Consider the following 24490-nt stretch of genomic DNA (forward strand, 5'->3'; position numbering starts at 1 on the left):
GTCAGTGCCGAAAGCAGAATCGGTGCAGAATAGGAGCAGAGCTGCAGCAATCCAGCATAGCGGCTATACAGCGTACGAAGCAATCTGCTTCCAGCACCTACCACTCTGCATAGCTTCCGGCTCCCGGAGGCAGCTGTAGAAGCTTAACAGTGCGGGGTCTGGTTGTCAGACTCCCACCGATCATATACGGATTACCTATACTGGTGATAAATCATCAGTATGAAAAACAGCCCCTGCCTGGACAACCCCTTTAAAGGCAATTAAAAAGTTAAGTTAAAGTTTGTTGCAACATGTATTTAATCTGGCACTGGGTGGAGCAAAAATATACAAAATGGTGAGACTATACAAAATACATGACTTTGCTTCCCTGCTCAGTCCTAATTCCAAATTACTAGTCAATATGCAACAAGTTATACTCCATATACTCAAATGTAAATGAAATAAACAAAAACCAAGAAGAAGTCAAATAATTAACCAGATTCTAAGAAGAGATAAAATGAACCACTACTTTACATTCTGATGCTTGTATCCACATCCCCATGTAATGTAAGCATGTAACACATACGACTGACATGTTTTAACAACCTGAACATGCCAGCATGCCCTTTCTGCAAAAAGGACATCCTATGTGTATGATATTGTTCTTCCTCTGTTATATTGTTATCTCTCGGACCTACCAATTGTGTCCTTGCCCATGCTCCCGATTTAAAAAAGGGTTGGACTTCTCATTTTGCTCTTTTAGTAGACACTAAACAGAAATTGTAGGGATTTTACTAAGTATTACCTGGTTCCCTGCCCCAGATGTAGTCTGATCGGGAGGATGGGATATGCTCAGATGATGTGACTGAGGAGGAGGTGGATGGGGTTGCTGTGACACGGGCGGAACACTTGGTGAGTGATGAATCGAACTGGCATCACTCTGAATGATCTGTTGAAAGGAGGCCTGGTACGCCTGAGCTTGGGGATGCAGTGGCAGTTGGGTTAATATTCCAGGCCCCACAGGGGGAGCCACTGCTAATAAAGGTACAGGAGCCACTTGTATATTTGGCATAAGATTTGTCTCATAGGGTAGCACCAACTGCGGGTTGACTATTTGCCCTGCGTGATTCACAGGAAGGTTGGGCATAATCACACCTTGAGGGAAATACTGACAGGGAGCAGGCAGGGGAGTGATACAGATAGCAGGTAAGTCAGGGAGATTGGCAGGAAGGCTCTCGAGTCCTGTTAGAGGAGTAACTGCTGGAATGAGAGGATACGGAGGAAGCTGAAAAACAATGCACAAAACAAAAAAAAAACAAAAAAACAAAACATTATTGCACATATTCCATCATAACATAATAGTACTGATAACTGTGCAATTCATTTAGAGCCAAGGCAGGGTCAGCTGATACATGCAAAATTAACGAAAGAACAAAAACCATGAAAAAAAGACCAAAAAAACCTAAAAATACACTTTACTATTAATTAAATATAAAAGTCATTACTGTTTATATTGAAGTTCAGGACATTTACTTTACCCATTAACGGTATGCTCATACGTGCTGCTAGTGCAGCAAAAAAATAAAAAAATAAATAATGGGGACATGTAGAACTGCTCAAGTAAGAAATCCCATCACGGTGCAGGATGTCAAAGCGCTGATTGGGGTATTTACATGCAGTTTTTAATGCCAAAGTTCTGGGAGGTACCGAAGTTTTGGGGCCATTCTTCACTACATATTTTGTTTTGGAAAAACAGTCTGACAAGGAACAGGGTCCTCAGTGTTGTAAGCAAGCCCTTACACTAGAAGAAATCGCTTTACCTAGCCGAACCTCTGCTGACGACAAAGAACTCAAAACATAGGTTTGACATAAATGGCTACCAGCAAGCCCCTGCAGCAGCCACTAGGGGGAGTTTAGGAGATTACTGAATACGGTTTATACACTGAACCCAAATAGGAACCAAATAGTATGCACTAAACTCCTCAGCTCCCTCTAGTGGTCAGCCAGCATGTTCTCTTTTATATCTATGACCATGCAGGGGATTAGGAACAACGTATGTGTGCCTGCTATAATGATATATTAAGAAATTAGTCAGCACAGAATTTTGAACCTATTTAGATTTTAAAAAAGACAAAAACCCACAACCATTATTTCTGTGCAAGAATCACTTCAACAATTGGGTCACATTAAAAGCAGAGTGTTTGTACATCAGTGAGCAAATCTCTCTAAAAAAAGTAGCTTTCATATTTCTATATGTAGCACCTAAAACATACAATATATAAAAAAAAAAAACAGTAAAATATGTACCTGGGCTGCACGTACCTGGTGCTGTTGCAATGGTACAGTGGGGATCTGTAGTGGTTTTAGCGGTGCTGGAGTGAGTGGGGGCTGGTACTGTGGGTATGTATGGGAGGTAGGCTGCATTGGACAGACCATCTGCCCAGCTGGAATTTGTTGTAGAATAGCGTGGTGTTGAACTGACTGTTGGGCAAAAACATAAGTTAGCGTACAAGTAGGTTTGGAATGACCTAAAGCCATTGTCAAAATGTTAAAACAGTTTTGCACGAGAACCCGCAGGTGACCAGAGATCTGATTTACTTTTCTTAGGTCCCATTCACATCTTGTTTCTTTCCCTATGTCTAGCGTGTCCATAGGGCTCCATTAGCCTGTCCGTGGCCAAATTAGCTATTTTTACCTTCATCGGGCTGATATACCTTTAAGTTATGGCGTAGCGCAGTAGACTACGCCACTCCATTCCGCAAAAAATGTAAAAAAATAAATGTGATTTTAATGGTTGTAGATTCTTCCTCATGCAGGAAGAGTTTTGGTAGGATTATTCCCGCCGGTATTGGGTTATTTTCCCACCTGATGAGCAGATTTGCTTTGAGTTAGCAACAGTTGATTTGTCAAAGGTCCTGAACCAACTGACTGTTGCGAAGGAAAAAAAATTCTTAGCCCAGTAACAAGAGCGTCATTGGATTATTCAAAATCCAATGATGCTCAAATTCTAGCTACAGAAAGAAGGTCCTGGGGTTGGGATTTGTCTTTTCCCAACCTTAGGGACTGCTAGTGTGCTATTCCCCGCCTTTCCTCCCCCATCGTTTCCAAGGAGCATTGTTTATTATTTTACTGTATTGTCCCAACTTCTTTATTAGAAGTCGCTCACTGCGTAAGTGGACTGGTAGTTCATCACTCGAGTGAGGCAGAGTTTATGACTGGTCCAAATGTTTGAATTTCTAGTTAAATTAGAAGTTGTTAAATGGAGTTAATTAAGGAATTAGTACAACATTTAAAAAGTTGGTCAGTGCGATTTTTACTTCTATGACATATATACGTTTGACACATCATTGCAGTCTCTAGCCACAATTAGGACATCCATCACAGCCTACGCTTAACGTATACGTCAGGAGCTTTTCCTGGCATACATGTTAAATGTAGGCAGAAAAAAAATAAGATTGATAAATAATAAAGTAATTTACATGTTGTCTGTGTAATGTTCCTCCGTTCTGGCTATTGGACAGAACCCTGAACGCTGCCCCCCCCCCCACTCTGGCAACCCCATTAAGAGTTTTATTAGAAAGTGGAGGCTCCCAGGTTTAATGGACAGAGGCGTTACTCGAAGCTCCTGGGCCCCAATACAAAACCTGTACCATCGTGTGGGATTTATAATAGTGCTTCCTATGTGCTTCCTATGTGGCAAAGGGGACTTTAGGCCCCCACAGGCACTAGGACCCAGGTTGGGGTGCCACCTCTGCACCCCCTATAATTACACCCCCGCGAATGTAGACAAACTTAGGGATTACCTGTAGTTCAAAAAAATCTCACAAACTGATCAAAAACAGACCTTATGGCAGATTTATCAAAACGGTCTATCAGTAAAAAAACAGTCCTTGTGACCCATAGCAAACAATCACTGCACAGCTTTGGAACGAAATCTGAGCTCTGGTTGGTTACAGTGGGCAGCAAGGCAACTTTTTCCTTCAGACAGTTTTGATAAATGAGGCCCCAGTGTTTACCCTATACATAAATTAATGAAATAATTTGATGAATCCTAATAGAGACATAACTATATGAAACATTACTTTCTGACCTGGCTGGATAATACAGCTGTGGCAGGCCCAAACTGAACAGTGGTTGGCTGCACTACTGGGTAGGATGTGCTTGGGTCTTGGTAATGATGTTGTGGTAGTCCAGCGTGCAACGTCAGATGGCTAGAAACCCCATGCTAGAAAGCAAATGGAATAATTGACAATGTGATTTATCAGTTCTCATCTAAGGGTCACTAGAAGTGAAAACAAACACACTGGATTAATTAATTACCATATTTATCTTTTTTTAAATGTTGGTTAAGAAACTTTAGAACAGTTAGGCTACGTTCAGTTGTTTTGACGCGTTTTCTGCAAGAAAAAAACCCCAAATAAACACCCCCAAATCCGCTTCCATTGATTCCAAAGGGGATATTCTAAACTTTTTCCAGCGTCCTACTCTCTTGGGGAAGATTCCGCTTTTGAAGCTCCGATTAAAATCGATTGTAAATAGAAAAAAACAGCTTTGTGCAGCTCAATGTAATTCGACCCAAAAACATTTTTACAGATGAAATCAAGTTCCCAAAAATCAACCCCCCCCCCCACACAACCTATAAAATCTAAACACAAATTTGCTTGACAAAAGCGGTGTGAACATACCATGTTACAAAGGTAAACATCAATATACATTTTGTACTGGAGCCAATGAACCTCACATTGAAAGCTATCCAATCTCACAGTGTGAGGACCCTACCAAACAAATCCACACACGCTTTACTGGAAATCTCTATCAGAGAAAATTATTATTATTATTAGTTATTGACGACATTTAATTTTGTAGTGTATTCTTTTGAGGAATATGAACTTCAGGTTATATAGCCATTCATGGTTTCCTAAAAATACAAATTCAGACAATGCTGCTCAGAACATGCTCTTGGGGAGTCCTTTTTTAGTGGAAAAAATAATACAGATCATATCTAAAACTTCACACGACTTCCCGGTTACATTTTTGGCGACTCTCTATAACTGTACATGTTGACTTTCTTCCGCCTTTGAAAATGAAGACCATCAAAGTGGCAGATCCCGGAGGCTTGATGTCTTGGCACAGCAACCTTCAGCTGGAGAAACGGCAGGAGCGGAGGTTAATTTCCGCCTCTTGGAGAATGTTCTGTATCACCAGCTTAAAAATAGATTGTGGGACAGACACATGCATGAGCAGACAGGGCAATCCCATCTGATGGATACTAAATAGGCATAGGATTTGAATAATTGAATATCTTTTTGGACAGACATCTGGAGACAGGAGAGGACTGCACATGGCCAAATGTGATTAAAAGATCTGCTCCGTAAATGAGACAATTAAACAACTCAAAACGAGCAGCAAGAAACCTTCGGCAGTTTAATGCATATAATATGTGTTCCTTTCTTGCTCTGCAAAGGGCAGGAAATGCCTACCAGGCAGCAATCACAGGAAGATATTATTGGCGGATAATAAGGTCCAGGAGAGTGGTTTCTGTCAGAGACCACATTTCGATACCTAATTTATTGGTTGCCTGTTTTTGCTGAAAGTGCAAGTTTTTTAATTACGGCTCTCAATCAAACTGGCTAGGTTATTGCTTCATGCCGAGAGGAAATGAGAGCGGCAGGATGGGTTAGCAGAGCTGCATGTGTAATAAGATGCAGCTTTAGTATCGCAGGCAAAGGATGGCACTGAATGATTATTTTCTCTCCAACGCCTTTTACACTTATACAAATAGCAGGCTTTGTAGGACACAACAGAACTCCTGGAATAATTAAAGAATAACAATAGGGTTGGCGAAGTGTTAGTAATAGTCCCTGTGTTCAAGACAAGAGATCAAGCAAAAGTGTAGTCAGGGATCAGGTCTATTCCTTTGAAAGACATGTGGGTGAGGAAAACCGTTATTTCACCTACCACATCGAAGCCATTTCTTCCAGTAAATGACCCCCTCTGAGTTTTTTGTTGGGGAGTTTAATTCCCAGCGTGAATAACACTTTCCATTCACACAATCATTCTCCTCGGTAAGTGGTATAAGATTGCAGTTTGTTCATCAATCTTATAACCTTGGGAAACCATTCACCACTGTTGACAATGCCACTCTTCAAGAGGTTGCCCTGGTCTTCTGGTTCATAATAACTCAGTAGCTCATGAAGACAAAGATCTAAGCTCTGCCCACGTCTTCAGTGAAGAGGCAATGATATAGGATGTTTAAGATCACACAAACAAGGACTCAATAATGGTGAAGAAAGAAGACTACCTCCATGAAGACTCCTTTCTGAAGAGGATGCTACATAAGGGTCATAGTTCTGAAAGGCAGCCCTCGTTGACATTGATTGTTTGTAATTTTTAGTATCTGGCAGATATTCAGCAGAAATTGAATCCATCAGATCTGTCCTTGTACTAGAGGTCAAAGCGTGTCAGCGACTCGTGGAATATGAATTTGGTATCGCATGAAGGAGGTTTTGATCAATGACGTGACATTTGTCAGAGCAGAGGAAACTTAGAAGATATGTTAAAGTTTGAAGACATGTAGCATTCACAAGGAAGTGGTCTGCCGGTGTCATAGTGAACACTATCCATAAATTGGTTTGGACATTCAACATTCGAGAATTTTAAGCACGACACATAGCGCCGGTCAGTGCTTGACGTTTCAGAAACAGAAGTAATACATCTTCTTTGACTGTCGCCGTAACCGATATAGGTTTTATTAATAAACCAATTTTTGGTTTAAAGAGACTGTCACCACATTATAAGTACCCTATCTCCTACATAAGGAGATGGGCGCTATAATGTAGGTGACAGCAGTGTTTTTTATTTAGAAAAACTATTTTCACCACGTTATTAGCGATTTTAGCTTTATGCTAATTACTTTCTTAATGCCCAACTGGGCTTGTTTTTACTTTAGACCAAGTGGGCGATGTACAGAGGAGTGTATGACGCTGACCAATCAGCATCATACACTTCTCTCCATTCATTTACTCCGCGCATTGGGATCCTGCTAGATCACTATGTGCTGTCTTATACGGACACATTAACGTTACTAAAGTGTTTAGACCGTGAATAGACATTCCTTCCAGCCAGGACGGGATGTCTATTCACAATCCCGACACTTCGGTAACGTTTCTGTGGTACTTACAGCAGAGCAAGCGTAATCTCACTGTAACCTGTCATTTACAGCGTGATCTCGTGAGATTACGCTTGTTCTGCTGTAAGTACCACAGAAACGTTACCGAAGTGTCGAGATTGTGAATAGACATCCCATCCTGGCTGGAAGGAATGTCTATTGACAGTCTAAACACTTTAGTAACGTTAATGTGTCAGTGCATACTGATCTAGCAGGATCCCTATGCGCGGAGTAAATGAATGGAGAGAAGTGCATGACGCTGATTGGTCAGCATCATACACGCCTCTGTACAACGCCCACTTGGTCTATAGTAAAAACACGCCCAGTTGGGCATTAAGAAACGAATTAGCATAAAGCTAAAATCGCTCCTAACGTGGTGAAAATAGGAGCGATAAATTAAAGCCACTGCTGTCATCAGGGGCGTAACTAGGAAAGACTGGGCCCCATAGCAAACTTTTGACTGGGGCCCCCCCTCCCCTGGGTGTCACACAACCCCCCCTTGTAGATAGAGCCTTTTTTACAGCCCACCCCCCTGTAGATAACGCCATAGAGCCCCTCTGTAGATAACGCCATACATCCCCCTGTAGAGTACGCCATACATCCCCCTGTAGAGTACGCCATACAGCCCCCCTGTAGAGTACGCCATACAGCCCCCCTGTAGAGTACGCCATACAGCCCCCCCTGTAGAGTACGCCATACAGCCCCCCCTGTAGAGTACGCCATACAGCCCCCCCTGTAGAGAACGCCATACAGCCCCCTCTGTAGGGAATGCCATACAGCCCCCCCCCGTAGAGAACGCCATACAGCTCCCCCCCTGTAGAGAACGTCATACAGCTCCCCCCCCCTGTAGGGAACGCCATACAGCGTCCCCCCTCACAACAAAAATGAGACCTACAGTGTGTCCTACAAAATACATGTATCCCCTCTCCACAGGATCTCCACAGGATAGGGGATACATGTGTGATCGCTGGCAGCGATAGGGAGAACGGGGGACTGAAATTCCCCTGAACTTCTCCATGACTAACCTCTGACTTCCGGCGTCTGCGCAGCTCAATAAAAATGAAAGGAGTGCTGGTCACGCATGCGCACAAGCGGGACCGGCGCTCCATTCATTTCTACGGAGCTGCCGACAGACCCCGGAAGTCCGAGGTTTGTGATGGAGAACTTCAGGGGACTTTCAGTCCCCCGTTCTCCCTATCAATGCCAGCGATCACACATGTATCCCTGTCCTGTGGAGAGGGGATACATGTCCTGTGGAGAGGGGATACATGTCCTGTGGAGAGGGGGGGGAATACATGTCTTTTGCTCTATTTTGCGCCTTCAGGACCAGACACCGTTTAGCCATTTTTAGCACGTGTTAGTTAAATGGCTATAACTTTATTTGTTGGACTAACGACGTGATTTTTGCGACGTTTTTTCCGTAGACAATGCAGGTTTCATTTTTTATCGTTTTTATACACACCTTTTTTGCTATATTAGAATTTTTATTCATAAAGTTTGAAAATAATAGTAAAAAAATAAGCTTTTTTACGTTTGAGCGATTTGTTTTTGGTAATAACATAGTTTTACCCTAAAATAGACCTTTTATTTGTGATCGTCATTGTCTACCGTAAATTTTTATATATTACATGTCTATATTAGGGTAATTGGGTCAGCGCTAGCGTTACAAGAATGATTGGCGGGGGGGGGGGGGGGGGGAACGACGTTTTTTTTCGCGGTGGGTATTTTATGTGTATTTATTATTTACATTTTTTTTGCACTTTACTTTATTATTACTATGGTCTGCCCCCCAAAAGGTCAAAGAAGACCTTTGGGGAACTTTATATATATTTTTTCTTTCTTTTACACCATGTTTTTCCCCTGTAACTGGGGCTGCACAGCAGCCCCAGTTACAGGGGAAATCAGCCCTCTCATAGTGACGATTGTCACTAATAGGGCTGTGCTGGGTCTAGTAAGACCCAGCAGCAGTCTGTCACTAACGGCACCCGGCGATCATGTGACCAGTCACATGATCACCGGGAGGAATAGAGACAGCGCCGCTGCTGCTGTCTCTATTCCTGTACACAGCGCGCATTGAGCGCTGTGTACAAGTGATCAGAGAAGACAGAAGCAGCGAAAGCTGCTTCTATCCTCTCCTCAGGGTCCCCGGCAGTCACTGACTGCCGGAGACCCGACATTCAGCTGCCCGATCGCGCGGGCAGCAAGTTAAAACCCGAGCCGTAGAAAGTCTATGGCTCGGGTTTTAAGGACCCTGACCGCTGGCCGTAAAAATACAGCCAGCGGTCGGGAACCAGTTAATGGCAGAGCGGGGAGATACCTCCCTGCTCTGCCGTAGTGTTCAGTGGCGTCCCGCTGTAGCAGCCATAGCGGCTGCTAGCGGAGCCTCCGGCCATGGTGGGGGCCCGTGCCGGCGGGCGACACTGGCCCCCTCATGCCGCGGGCCCCGTAGCAGCTGCTACTGCTGCTACGGCGGTAGTTACGCCACTGGCTGTCATCTACATTACAGCGCCGATCTCATTATGTAGGAGATAGGGCACTTATAATGTGGTGACAGAGCCTCTTTAAGATGTCTTGGGTTCACTGTAGGGAAGCTTGTGAACTAAAGAGTTCCTTTACAAAAGGATGGGACAATAATATTTTGCTGAATTTGCAGCAGACAAAAGGAATACACAAAATTAAGTACAATCAGAAAATTTTAATGCAAATATCAAATTAGATCTTAATATTTTCTTAAGAAATAGAAGGTCCCACTTACCGCTGCAGCTTGCTGGTAGTGCCCTAGCTGATGCTGAGGACTCTGTGAAAGTGCCTGGCCCTCGATTATAGGTGGGCTGTATACACGCTGGACCGCAGGGGGCAGAGTGTCTGGCAGAGAGGAGTAAATTACACTTTGCTGACTGCTTTGCGAGTCCGAATACACTGTAGACCCTTGACCACTGTCAAATGTGCTGTCAGCTGTAAAACCAAAGCCAGAATAAAAACAAATTTTAAAAAAAACAAAAACATACATTATACGCGGTCAAAAAAGCAAATGCAAATATGGAAACAAACAAGTGACTCATGTCGCGAAACACTCATTTATGTGTATAGATCTATTCTATCATCTTTTTACCATTACTCCGTTTAGAAGACGCCACCTAGCCACCAATTACTTGGGGTCTCAACTCTCAGATTTCAGCTTTGGTATTGGTTGACAATATTCTTTTTGGTCTAAGACTAGGCTGAAAGTTGATCAGAAAATTGAAAATGTTCTTTTCATTTCTGCCTATGTCAAACTGAACATTGCAATAATTTTTCAACACTTTACAGCTTCAGTTTTCAGTCGCACAGGGATAGTTAATTTTAACCTTCACTATGGATGGGACACAAGGCTCGAACAAATCCTTTTGCTTAGTTGGCAGGCCAATATTTACATTAGTTTCAAACTGAACATGGCAATGACCAAAGACATTCATCATGTGCGGTTAATAATTTTATAAACAAGAAAAATACACACTGACCGCTCTGCTAAAAATTCCCTTCGCAAGCAAAAAAAAAAAACAAAACAACATTCTTTGGATGAAGCAGAGGAGATCAGGACTTCTCTGCTCTCCAAGGTGCTGGAATCAGCAATTATAGCAAAAACACCCTGGTATTCAACCTATTACATTATGGAGTCTACAAATGCGGTCCTTGAAAGGATTCATATTACATTCAATGCCCCTTAAATTATAATGGAGCGTGACCGCTACTTCGCCACTAAAATTATGTTCGATACGTAAACAGTCCAGCGAGGGATCTGCTATGGCCATACCTCCCTTTCAGTAGAATGGAAGGTGACCTCGCATGTGCTTATCTATTTCTACATGGACTTTTGCCATAAAAATACACCTATGCATTCAAACAAGTCCTAGTTTACCCATTACAGAAAATTGCATCATTTTGGCACAACCAGACCTTAAAAAAAAAAAAGAAGGGGTTGGTACACAAATTGGGAGTGCGATTACAGGCACGTTCCCGTGTGTAAATTGTGCGCAGTGTGGTAATGTCCACAAAGGACTTACGTTTTCGAGTAACGCCGTTTTAGCATGCACATGTTCCTGCATTCAGTAAAAGCAAACTCTCTCGCCAGATATTAGGTGTTTATAATACATTGTTACTCCTCGTATTTAGATTTACTGCCATCTCCTGGGACCCCCTGTGTATATACGGTTTTCATGGTCGACTCCTGGACTTGCTATAACAGATATACTGCACCGGTATGCTCCCTGACTCCATACGATCACCCATGTAATTTGTGGGTGTGATCCTGTATTTACCATGAAAGTATACCTATGTATGCCCGATCTCGGCACACTAGATATTTAGAAGGCAACCCATGAGAATTCCTACAGAATTCCCATGTGATGTACTACAGATCAGAGTACGCACAGTTCAGTGTCTACTAACCATTATATGATGCATTTGGATGTAATTTTTGCCGCTATAGCGCTGTAGTTGTACTATGTTACATGTAACTTCCTGGCATTCATTATTTGTGGATAAATGTCGTGATGTACTGTTATCTTGTTATGACTTATACATAAGTGATTCCGTTGTATTTTGTACTGTAAATCGCGTGTCATGTAGCACTTATAGGATTGCACGCGTATCATATGTATAGAACTGACTAGCTATACATTATTTGTGTCAGCTTTCTCTGTGCCGCATACTGCCTACTTTAAAATCTTATATTTACTTTATGCCTAATCAAGTTGTCATCTACTATTTACCTGATTGACAGTTTCTGATGTTATATTCTTTATGCTGTAGCCTGAGGAGTACTGTTCTACTTAATACCCTGCTTAACCAATTCCTTACCAGAGGGTTAACACACCTTCATTGCCAAGCCTATTTTGAAAGAATTTTTTGTTTTTGCATCGCCACATTGAGCCAGAGGCTTGTTTTTTGCAGGAGTTCTATTTTTTTAATCAAACCATTTTCAGGTAGATATAAAATTAAATTAACTTAGTTTTTTTTTTTTCCAATCCCCTCTTTAAAAAACAAAGCAAAAACAAATTTTGCAATTGTTTTTTTACGTCATTCACTGTACGATTTAAACAACGTGTTAATTTTATTACGCGGGTGGTTCTGATTGCGACAATACTAAATATAGGCGTTAATATTTTTAACACCTATGGAAAATAAAAATTACTTTTTATGAAACAAAAAACAAAAAAAACAAAAAGTTAACTTAATTCATCCCACTAGGGGGATTTCACAATGCAATCTACCGATTGCTTTCATAATGGCTTGGTATACAAAATTACGGATAGACAATAATGCTTTAGTATACTAACTGACACGCATTCTATTAGGCCATGCCTCTGGCAAGGCCTAATAGGCATATAGCTAGGGCAGCCCTTGGTGGCCCTTGCTAGGCCGCCGGTTGCCTTTTCAACCCATTGGCACCCCACGAGTGCTACACAGGGTGCCGATGGGATGAAAGAGGGCGCCCTCTCCTATCTAAGCCCCTATATGCCGCTATGGACTGTGGATCTAGGGGGTTAATGGAGTAGCTGTACTCCAGGGTCTTCCCTGTGACCACTGCTGTATAGTAACAGGGCGGTCACACAGATCTGCAGTGCCACTTGTTGCCGACAGACAGTTAATTCAGTCACCATTTAAAAATAGTTACCCAGCGTGAACTGCCTATCGATGTAACGTATATAGTCATTCAGTGGTAGGCAAGTGGTTATTATTTTCAAGGGGGAACTTGTGCATGTGGCGATGTTACATTCAGTAATAAAAAACAGTAATTGTGTCAAACAACCCTTGAGTGCGGTCTCTATCTTTCGACTACGACTTCTGGACCCGTGGTAGAGAGTTCCCTGATATTTTAGTTTTATCATTCAAAATGTTACCATCCAGGTGCAGGATATATTTACTACTCAGAAAGACACAGATCGAAGAGGTTAGGCAGGGAGCACACCATTGCTGTAAAAATATGAGGATCATGATATATGTATGCAGGCATTTCCCGCAAATGTTGTTTTAAAGTTATCATATTTCCTGACTAAATATTGTACTTGTTTGAATATTATAAAATAGATTAGGAAGTCATGAAGAATTCAAGCGGTTAATGGTTTCCCTACTGGCAGATATTTCCTACAGCTTCAGATATAGAACGAGCAAGACAATTCATTGCACTGTAATGTAATCAAATGCAATCCGAAACCTCAGCGTATGAATAATGTGAGCGTACTGGGTTACTTTGTATCCCTCTAATACACATAACAAGAAATTTTTAGCATTCAAGACACCAGTAATGTCTAGTGAAGGACACAGGACTCAAAGCCACGAAACCTGAGAAACGAGAGAGAATAATCCTCCAAAATGATCTTGGGCCAGTGAGCTGGATCACTTCGATGTCCTTTGTTAGATAGTTGGTAGATGACCATCATCATTCCCGAATTCCAACTAGGTTTTCTGAAAATGTTTGATTATTGTGCCTAGAGTAACTTTTGGCTTCGGACTTGCGAACTACGCAACATTTAGTCTATGATAATATACCACTGCAGATACACAGAGGATGCACCTTAATAAATGGTCTACTTGGGGTCTAAGGGTACTAGAAAGGCCTGCCTTAGAATGACTTCTTGGACAACCTCTTTAATCCTTTCTCTGCTAGAATGTAAGTAACACCACATGACAAAATTCCCATAGATCGAATATAAAGCCCAGAATCCTAGTTTGAGTGACACCAGGGTTACCTCTCTATCATATTTAGGGAGCAAAACTTGTTTGACGTTTTACTGTATCTGTGGAGGGAAGGGAGGGTGGAGCTGCAATGGAGAGCAGGAAAAAAAACAGTCCGTTACAGTCTCTGTGCACAGCCTTCCTGTAACCCTTGGGGGAACGATACAGGAATCCTTGTATAGGTTATGACCACCTTACCAATGAGACAGGATATTTGCACTCCAATTTAGGGGGTCTTTTTTTCTACTAAATGGGTGAGAAGATGAGCCTTTGCTCATCTATTCACCCCGTGCGCCTAATGACTCTGCGATAAAGAAGTTAGCAAGCATTTGTACCAGAGATTTTTAGTCTAAGGATTTTGACAAGATATATGCAAGTAGACACTGAACGCTAGAACTCACGCACATCTTGAGCTTTTATTTTTAGGAAGATTTGTGCGTCAAATTATTTTCTATGCATTTTTTTTACAAAATTGCAGAAAGGCATTCATGAGTGCACATGTCATACTACAGATCATACTACTCGATTACCACCTAATTTTAATTCTGGGACCTGAATGGAGCAATGGACATCTAAAAACAAATAGTTGTTTCTAAAGAAAATTCATTCCTTCTTGCTTTAAAAATGTTGTAAAACAGGATATAGTGGTCTTCCTCTTTGGGCATTCACAACCGGACAACATCCTTAAAATATGTTCTAAGGTAATGAGTCTAATGGAATATTATTCCTCTTGTAAATAGAACTTGCATTCACGGCTCAAGTAAAAGACATGTTCTGCCTTATTACCATTAATACATTTAGGCATGTCAGCATTATTGTACACATACTCAACATGAATAATTAACCTGGTGTGTAGCGAAGGAAATATAGAAGGGGTAAATGCAGCTGCAGTCCAACCGCTAACCAGTGTTTCCGCCATAATGCACGCTTTTGTATCATAGCCTTTATTACTACAATCCATTTTACAGGAAGCTGCATAACAAGACTCCGATTTCAACTGTGTATTAAGCGTGAAAGTCAACATCGAAACGCGTGCCCTGTCATGTAGAATTAGCAATCTGACTTTTCAAAGGCCAAAAGTGAAGTTCAAGAAAACAAATTATGAACAGTAACGCAGGGACTAAGACTGAATGGATTCGGTGACCCATCAACGGTGAGTGGGTAATCAGGGTGAGCAAATGTTTTTACTTAAAACGTGTTCTATGTTTCAGTATGAAACCATGACAGATCATACTTGGGCATGCTGCACACTGCTGTATTTTGTGTAAAGTCATCATAGTGCTCCCATAGAGGTGCACAGGACCTTTACTGTACCTCCGTACAGACATGCTCCATCAGATGCTGTATGTACAGAGCTTTTTGGACATAGCTTCATAAATGGAGCATTAACCAGTATAGAGCCATGTGCAGCCAAAAAGACGCCATGCTGTGTGCATGAGTCCTTATCCACGGAGTTAGGATGAGCGTTGATCTTGGGAACGATCGTCGCATGTGGACAATCAATTAAAATGTTCCGGTCACCACGGTCTTAAATATGAAGCATTTTAGAGTTTACAGTTTCTTCAGACCATAGGTTTTCAACATGTGGTAAATGTACCGCAGGAGGCACACACCATGTCTCTAGGGGGAACTTACTCCGTCCTCTTGTTGTGCTTTTAATACGTGCAGCACAATACATGATCCTAGGACACCGATGTAATTTTAAGGCAGGGTTCACGCCAGTGTTCGGATTTCCATTCTGCTCAGTCAGAGGAGCAGAACATCAGAAGTACCTGTAGCGCTGGTTCCGTTGCACGACGGACACCACCGGCGGCCAACAGAACCCATTGACTTTAATAGGTTCCATTGGGGCGTCTGCGGTTTTACCGGAAACAATAGTACAGCATGCTGCGCTATGGTTTCTAGTATTTTCGGCCAGATGGAGACCTATAACAGAGCTTCCAACGCAAATGTGAACAAGGTCTTAGTTTTAGACCATGCTGGGGCGTATTGCTGTAGAGGGGAGTTAAAGTTGTAAAATATTTTGTTGCCAATGACAATTGTGCTTTCAGGTCGTCCAGGGAGAAAAAGGACTCCCACTTGTTCTAGGTTTTAAACCAAACAGATAAGCAACCCATGCGAATGGTATAAAATAGAGAAGGAAAAAGTTGGCATAGATCCACTTTAGATGCCATTTGGCATCACAGGCACTTCTATGGACAAGATATATGGATTATGTACATACGGATCTACTTTAGAAATAATTCTGACCTTGCAGCAAAAGCCCCGGCGATGCAGATTAGTGCAAATGAACACACACTGAGAAGTTCAGATGTATTTTCTGGTTTTTCATGCGTTCGATACTTACACGCTACTGAAGTCATGCTGGCGGGTAATTTGGGCAAGAACGAATGCTGGTCAGTCTCAAGTTCATCTGCTTCATTTACCATATGTTGACCTATGTGGGAAGAATGGGCCAAAGGTGCTAGAGGCGTCTGCGGCACATTCATTTGTTCCAGCCCCTCAGGATCACCATTCTCTTCCCGAATCCTCCCTCGTCTCCATTGGATTAACGCCACTCGATCTCTTATTGACTTTCCAACAATTTTAACATCATTCTCATGGAAGAATCCAGATTCAACCTTAATAGAGAAAGTTTTATTATGATAAACATCAAGTCTGAATTGATCTGCTCATTGAATTACTATGGACTTAACATGACAGAAATAAATGCATTCTTTGTACCAAACTTGTGCAAAACATATGTCCAAATTTTACCCCAATGCTACACATTTCACTTTGTAAGCTAGATTAAAACCGATGTGGTCCAAAAAAATACTGTCACAGCTTCTACCACCCAACTTTCCAAGACTCTTGAAACAAATATTACTAGTAATGCAACAATACAGAAGCAAGGGATATGTCACCACAACCAGATTTGCTATTCAAAAACAGGGAAAACCTGGGTAAAAACACTTTAAAAAAAAAGGTTAGATTTACACATGATATATTTGTTGCAGAAATTTCTATGACCGTCCGATTAATCTGAATGAGGCTTGCAGAAATCCATGCACGTTTTTGTTTCGCTTTTAAAAAAACAAAAAAAGCTTGATTTCTTCGTCACAGCATAGAAAACATAAAAAGTACTCATTACCTCCCCTTACCTATGGTTGGAGATCTTCTGAAGTCTTCCTCCTCTCTTCATAGTGAACGTTGAGACTGCAGCGGCCATCATGTAGAGCGGAAAATGGGGGACGGACCCAGGAACGGAGGCTAGGTCATTCAGGAGTGGGGCAGCAGTAATGTAGACTACACATTTCCATTGAATAGTCACTTTTTTGGGAATGGAGGGACGTTCCATCCACACTTATCGTAATTACTGCAAATTTTCTGATCAGATTTGTGGGCGCAAAATCTGCAGTGCAAAACAGTAGCAGAAAAGCAGATGGGATTTCAACAAATCTTATCCACATGTAGTGGACAATTTCGGCATGGTGCAGATTTTTAAGCAAAGCAAAATCTGCACCAAAATGTGCAGCAAATCTGGTAGGTGTGCACGTACTTTATTCTAGTCCCAAGCAACCCCTTTAAAGGGCCTGCTTTTTTTTGCAGGAACGGCGTCACTCTGGTCTATGGGCTGTGTCTGAAATTGTAGCTCAGATCAATACCCTTGATACGTCCCGATAACCACATCACTAACCAAGTCAAGCTAGTAAAAGCGGTAGGGTCTGCGACAATAAATCCTTAACACCTTCCGGCCTCATGATGTACTATTATGTCATGGGAACTAAGTCGCTCCTGTGAACTGACGTAAAAGTAAGCCATGGTGATCACTTGCCATCACTAGTGGGTGCCGGCTGTTTTACACAGCCGACATCCTACACTAACTGCCAGGAACACAGATGACCCCTGCTTAGATGTCGCTGTCAATGCAGACTGTGGGATTTTAGTTGTTTACAGAGGGAGGGGACTCCCGCTGTCAGCCACTGGCCTCTCTGAAACGCGATTGAGGGATGCCAATGGGTTGCTATGGCAGCCGGGGGCCTAATAATGGCCTCAGGTCTGCCATCTTGGCACACCTATTACACCTCACCAGATGCAGAGCCTAATAGGATGCCTGTCAGCGTTTTTCTCACAGGCATAATACACTGAAAAATAGTATTATTGCAGTGTATAATATAAAAAAAAAAAAGAAAAAAGCGCTTTAAAATTTTATATTATATATAAAAAAAACAAAAACATACTATATACACATTTTTGATCGCTGTAATTGTATGGACCATTACAATAAAGCGAACAGGTCATTTATACCACATGGTAAACTATGTAAAAACAAAAAGAAGGCCGACCTAAAAGTACATTCACGGCTCTTGGAATGCAATGATAAAAAAACAAAAAATATCAATGCGTCCTAAAGGCCAAAATAGGCAGGGGTTAAAGAAGAGGTAGTTTATGGTCAATAAAATCAAAAGGAAAAAAAAAAACAGGGACATTTCTCGATAATGCATTGTAGTTCCTATGCCGGGAACCTTTATAATAGAAATAATCACTCCCTGCTTATTCTGCATGATCATTGATTTTCTGACGCAGGGTCAACGTGAGCCCCATCGCTAAGCCGACGACTAGTCCAGCATTACAGGCCACTGGTGCGGTGTCCGCATTCGCTCTCTAAAGAACGTCATCCTCTCTGTAATCAGAAGAATGATTCATCCAAGTATTGATGTCTTCTTCTTAGAATACAAACATGGTATTGATCCAATTAGGAAAAGCAATGTTTTTCCCTTGTTGTTAAGCTATTTCCTCGGCATCTAATGCTTGATCTTATAAATACTGCGAACAAGCTCTGCCTAATATGTAAATGATAAAGTCATAAAGCTACCATAATAAAAATAATCTATTTGTATGTGAGGATTTTTACCCTTCATGCAGAAGACAATTAAACGTTAGAAATTTAAGGAAAGATTTCAGACTGTCAAACCACAAAAAAAAAAAAAAAAAAGTGATTGGAGGGGAGTGGTAGGAAGCAAGTCAATATCTTATAATTGTATCTGGTGGAAAAACACTTTACATTTTTTTACCCTGCGACAGCTCTTATGCTCCGTTCACGTGGCTGTATTGAAGTACTGTGTTAGCGTCGTACATTGGAATGCAAAAAATGTTTCAAAATGAGGGCAAAGTAGCATCTTCCTCCTCCACAATAAATTTAAGTTCTTGAGCCTAGCAGAGGATATGATGCGGAGTGCCCACCCTCCAGCTATACAGAACATGTGCATGTCTACTTTTAATTGCATCGTAAACCTTATCATTGCACACAGAGGTCATATCAATACGGTATTTGTGAATCAACTAATAAGAAATAGATCCTAGTAGCAAGTGATTGGCTCTAAAGTCCACTCCAAATAGAGTTGTCTTCTGCTGAACCTTTGGGCCCATTATTGTATCAGAACCTGGGCCCATTGGAGGATTCTCGGTTAGGCTACATGCACACGACAGTGAAGTTCTGTGGGTGTATTCAACATGGCCGTTTTTTTTTTTGCTTTGTTTAACGGCCCGTGAATACTGGTCATCAAAAAATAAACATGCTCTATTTTTGGCAGTTTTCATGACCCGACGGCCCCTATAGAAGGGCCATTTTTGGGAAAGCCATCCATGTGAGTGCTGTCAAAAATGGATCGTGGCCCTCACAAGGGGACTAAATTGTATCAGTGTCCTAATTCCGCACATTTTTGTGATGCAGGCGGCGAAATGATGTCATAACGCCACCTACTTCGCTTGGCTAGTGCAAGCCTGGTCAGAAGAGACAAGGCCTCCGTCACTGGAGAAGAGGACAGCCTGGAAATGGATACAGGTAATAGCGTGGCACTATCTACAGGGAGTGGTGTTTGGGCATTCTGGCACTATCTACATGGGCACTGGAGTTTTCAGGGAGTTGGGACAAAAAAACAATGAAAGAAATTCGGATGGCTAATGGATGACAAACGGCCGTTGAAAACTGTCAGACGGCGGGGAAATGGATGAAATGATTTGGAGACACACTGATGCAAAACTGCCATGAAAAATTGACAGATCTGTTTTTAATGGCAGTTTTTTTCCACTGGCGTGTGAAAATAGCCTTACTCTGATAAGGCAGTCTAACCCTGGTCCTCATCTTCCAGCAGATACCTGTATCATCCTTTCCCTACCTGCAGATTCTTTAAAAAAAAACTTCACGAAAAATCCATCTGGGGTAAAACCGTAAATAGAAGAGGAGGAGGAGGGGGGCGCAGCTGCAGATTCTCAGTTAGGATGTAAGTGACACAGCATGAGGGGGGAGACATCCTATTGGCTGAGAGTGCACAGCATAAGTATCATATGACTGACTGCTGAGTAGGTGGACTCTTCCAGAGAAAATGTACAGAAAATATACAGAACTCAGCAGAGGGAAAGAAAGTACAAAAAGATGAATGGAACAATTCAGGTGATAACTATGTATTGGAGAATTACTGATAATGAAGGTAATATATACAGTATATTATGAAATTGTTTATTCCTAACCCAATTCCTTAGTACGTTTCTCAAAGTGGCTCAAAAGTAGAGCTTCGTTTTAAATCAGAATTTGCTCATTAAATTATAAATGCTTTTACCATTTCTTGTGCAACATCTTCAGGCGTTTCCTTCTCCAAGTCATAAGTAAACTCAATGGCTCCATTATCTTTGGGTTTTCCTTTCAACTTCTTAGGGTCTTCCACCCACAGTCTTAAGGCAATCGTGGACTTCCTGCCGTGATCTTCCTCTGCAAGTTCCACCCTCACCCCAGTGTCTTCAGCAAAGAAAGCATGGCTTAATAAGTCTTTAATTTCATATCTGAAACATGGAAATACAAGTTTTAAAAGGAGCGTGATATATTAATTGCCTCAGGGTAATAATACTTCATCCTCAGACTATAAATTAGAATAGGAATGTAAAGTTGCCCGTCGATAAAGTCGTTTTAGGCCTGGTTTATTCCGTACCAAATTTGGCAAACTTTTTGTATGCATTTTTCCGTTCCACTTTTAAAATTTTGGATTCAGTTTTGGCTTGAAAAAAAACGCAACAGATGCACAACATCATTACTGTGTGAACAAGGCCTATGAAGACAAAGCCAAAACACACACAAGGCTACCGTGGAAGAAACTACTGCAATATCTAAATGTCCAATCTCTTGGGGAGAGGGGGGGGGATTACTCTATATTACAGGAATCAAAAAGGTACTCCTGGTTGATTACACCATTGGAAGCCTTTTGGAATCTATATTTAGGGACAACATTTCATAACTCCTCTTCCTGCTGACCAAGATTAGCCATTTTGTTGTAAATCTAAAACAAAGGTATAGATCTGTAAAAAAAAAAAAAATTTGAGGTCAGTGCCTACTACCACTTTGCCATAAACCCTCCTTGTTCAGATTACACAATGTGTATGACCAATCTGCACTAACCTAATCCTGAACATAAAATTGGATGAATCTCCATAGTAACATTCATCCGCTGTGTGTTCAGAAAAGGTGAATACGAACCCACAGGCTAGAGGAGACTGTACTCTGAATACATTCAACGTCAAGTTGCACAGATTGCGAAATATCTTGAGGAATGGCATTTTATAAGCTATGGACACCTTTGTAGGCTTTTTTTTATTATTATGAAAACTTAAGTTTTAGGTGTTTTTAAAATATTTTTTTTAGATTGACGGATTACATTTTTTTCAGATGCCGCTTCTAAGTATCCTCTAAACATAGAAGCTGCATTGTTCGCCATCAGCCCATTCTGTCAGTGAACTGATGGCTCGACTGAGAGTGGGCCATGTGTGTGTCTAACACACAGGATCATCATAATATCAATCACCTTCCTAATTGAAATGATCGGGATACAAACATTATGTTTTGATATCGCAGACATTGTTGAAAGTAGGGCCTGTCAGACACACACAGAAGAGAGTGGCCCCCACTAAAAACATAAAACTGGGCCCTCCATTATAGTGCCAGATTTGATCACTCAGGACAGAGAGGTCTGGTGCTTGATCCCCCTTTCACACCAATCCTATGGCCCTTAGGCAAAATAGCCACCCCCTTCGCTTGCTAACAGTCTTGGTCCCATCCCCCTTGAAATTTGGCGGCGAGAACCTACCAGGACTGGCCCTCCTTTTTCTCGGTGTCCCATGGTCTGACTATAGTACGTACACATTTGGAGTCTGGTTATTTCTGTTTTTCTAGATCAGTCATAATAGCACAATGTCTGCACGGGAACATCTCTACTTAGGCTTCTAAAATAGAAAACACTTCCAAGGTTCAGCATTTTTTTCCTTGAGAGGTTATTTGTTTTAGATATAAAAAAGCACCTTAACAAACAATACTCTATTTACCAGGGCTGTCCGGTGTTTAGCTGACTCACAGAAAATAAATTGTCGAACGTGAGCTATATAAATGCAGTAACAGGTCGATAGGAGAATATCTCTAGTGAGATCCTGGGGCTGTGCTCTTCAGTGCCTGCCCGTCGTGGGCAAATACAGATGTAGCCAAGTTTATCTAGACTGTGATAACTTGCTGAAGCGTGAGCTCACACAACAAAAGCCATTGAAAAAGTTAGATTTTCAGAACACTGTATTTAATGCGTTAAAAGTCAAGATAAAGATGGCTACATCTGTATCCTGACAGACAACACGAATTGTAATATTCAAGACTGACCTTTACACAGAGAATGCAAATGTAATCCCCTTACCTCTCCTCCTTTTTCTTGCAGATGCACTCCCCAATTATCTCTTTGATTTCAGGGTCTGGCACCTTCTCAAAACTTGCTGGTTTCACACCCTGGAAAAAAGGCAGGAGCTGAAATTTCAATATGTTCAATGTGTTTGAACTAGGATTTCCTGAGGACAAACAGCGAACGTCTAAAAATTTCAAGTGAATTTAATACCATGTCGCTTTTAAGTCCAACACGCGGATCAATTCCATAATATATATATGTATAGCAGAGCTCCATTTTTCAGACACAGCGCTCCAAATCACTGCATTGTCATAGAAATGCCAAAATTCTGCCCCCACTAGAGGGAGTTGAGGGTTATTATCGAGTTCAATGTATAAACAGTATGCAGCTCCTAAGCTCCAACTAGTGGTGGCAAAAGGTTATCATTTACGCTCTGGCCATTTGCATTCGAACTTCCGTCAAATGTAATGCACCACTATCCTTCAGACACCACAATGGAACTTCTAGGAACCCCACTGTACATAAACGGGGTCCGTCAGGTGCTGGTGGTATCCATAAAGAACAAAGCCTAAACTTTAGGCTTGGGAAATTTGGAGCGGTGTCAAATATTAAAGTTGTACTCCAGGGATTTTTTTATTATTGTGGCCCCTATTTGAAAAGTAGACCCGGTAAGAGGTAGAGCAGGTTAGGCTCTTACCAGACGCTTTGTTGCCAATCTCCTCCAATCCTGGCGGTTATTGTCACGTGACCGCCCTATTCCTACAGAGTTTGCTGTGTGGGCATGAAGTCTTTCACTACGCATTCCTATGAAGCCAACATTGGGCTCTCATAGGAACGCATAGTGAAAGTGACTTCCTGTCCACACAGCAGAGGTGGACACAGCATTGTAGGAATCTAACAGTCACATTGCGTTCACTTGACATATTGGCGGCCAGAACCGGAAATCCTAGTTTGGCAACAGTGTAGGTGTACTTTCCAAACAGAGGCCACGAAAAAAAACAAATTCACCGGAGTGTTCCTTTAAGATTAAAAATAGGGTACAAGGGTGGACGTTTGCTTTAAGCCGTTATTAACCTTCGGAAAAAAAAACTGAATTGTTTAATCGTTACTCATCGGCATCTAAAGGATCCATTTCATAGAAAGCTGGAATCTCTACAGGAAATTAAAACCAGATTTAAATGGGAAAGAAAAGATGGCGAAAAAGGGTCACTAAAAGCCAATGAAATACAGGAAACTGGTGTCCCACAGATCACTGTATAAATTACACTTTCCAGAAAGAAGCTATAAAATTACACATTCTGTCCAGTGGGAGAAGGGTTTCATTGATGTACATTCACAAGAACGTGAATTAAGATGTGAGCATGTGCTGAAATAGAATTGATGCAGTTGCTAGAATAAAAGCGGTGCTCAAAAAAATAAAAACACCCACACAACACGGATGATATCAGCCTCTTCCTTTATTTAGATCGCAGTCCATAGGTTAAAAAAAAAATAAAATAAAATAAAAAGACAGAAAAAATAAGTGTTCCAGGAAATCTTCATCCCTTCCTTTCCTCCTCCAACTTTACAACTTTACTACATGTGAAACAGTGGAGGGAATTTATGAATGGCTTTATGCTAGCTTCCTGGCATTTAGAAGCGGCAAATTATGGTGCACACTATATATTTGCACAATAATTTGCGACCACCATTTTAAGTTACGCTAAAAAAAACCAAAAAAAAAAACGTCCGAAGCTTAGCAGGAGGGGTGGAGCCACGCATTTCCTGACAGATTTACAATCATTTATGCTAGAAACTGGCCTAATTCGAGGAAATCTACGCCGGTTTAGGGCTAGCGTTTGTGGCGCACGGACAGCCCAAGATGCATCAAATTTATTAAGAAACGCGCACATACATTTGTCGCATCTTACTCCAGCGTAGGCTTCAGTCTAAG

General features: G+C 41.5%; 1 protein-coding gene and 1 long non-coding RNA gene across 12 annotated transcripts in view; one reads left to right on the plus strand and one right to left on the minus strand.

The window, feature by feature from the left end:
• WNK2 (WNK lysine deficient protein kinase 2) overlaps positions 1 to 24490 on the minus strand; it is a 167849-nt gene that overhangs the window by 51540 nt on the left and 91819 nt on the right. For 10 of the 11 annotated variants that reach the window (XM_075833868.1, XM_075833866.1, XM_075833871.1 and 7 more), the window contains 7 exons: positions 22573 to 22661; positions 20467 to 20686; positions 16212 to 16485; positions 9903 to 10102; positions 4070 to 4204; positions 2287 to 2460; positions 785 to 1264 (listed from right to left, as the gene is read on the minus strand). In XM_075833868.1, the coding sequence (XP_075689983.1) occupies positions 785 to 1264; positions 2287 to 2460; positions 4070 to 4204; positions 9903 to 10102; positions 16212 to 16485; positions 20467 to 20686; positions 22573 to 22661 (1572 nt within the window). The remainder of the gene's footprint in view (positions 1 to 784; positions 1265 to 2286; positions 2461 to 4069; positions 4205 to 9902; positions 10103 to 16211; positions 16486 to 20466; positions 20687 to 22572; positions 22662 to 24490) is intronic. The other variant, XM_075833869.1, reaches the window with a different exon arrangement.
• On the plus strand, positions 924 to 23894 carry LOC142658115 (uncharacterized). Its single transcript, XR_012850039.1, has 4 exons — positions 924 to 1023; positions 14833 to 15017; positions 19581 to 19691; positions 22594 to 23894. It is a non-coding gene; the product is annotated as an uncharacterized LOC142658115 (long non-coding RNA).

Source organism: Rhinoderma darwinii, chromosome 7 (assembly GCF_050947455.1).
Source record: "Rhinoderma darwinii isolate aRhiDar2 chromosome 7, aRhiDar2.hap1, whole genome shotgun sequence".
Taxonomy (NCBI): domain Eukaryota; kingdom Metazoa; phylum Chordata; class Amphibia; order Anura; family Rhinodermatidae; genus Rhinoderma; species Rhinoderma darwinii.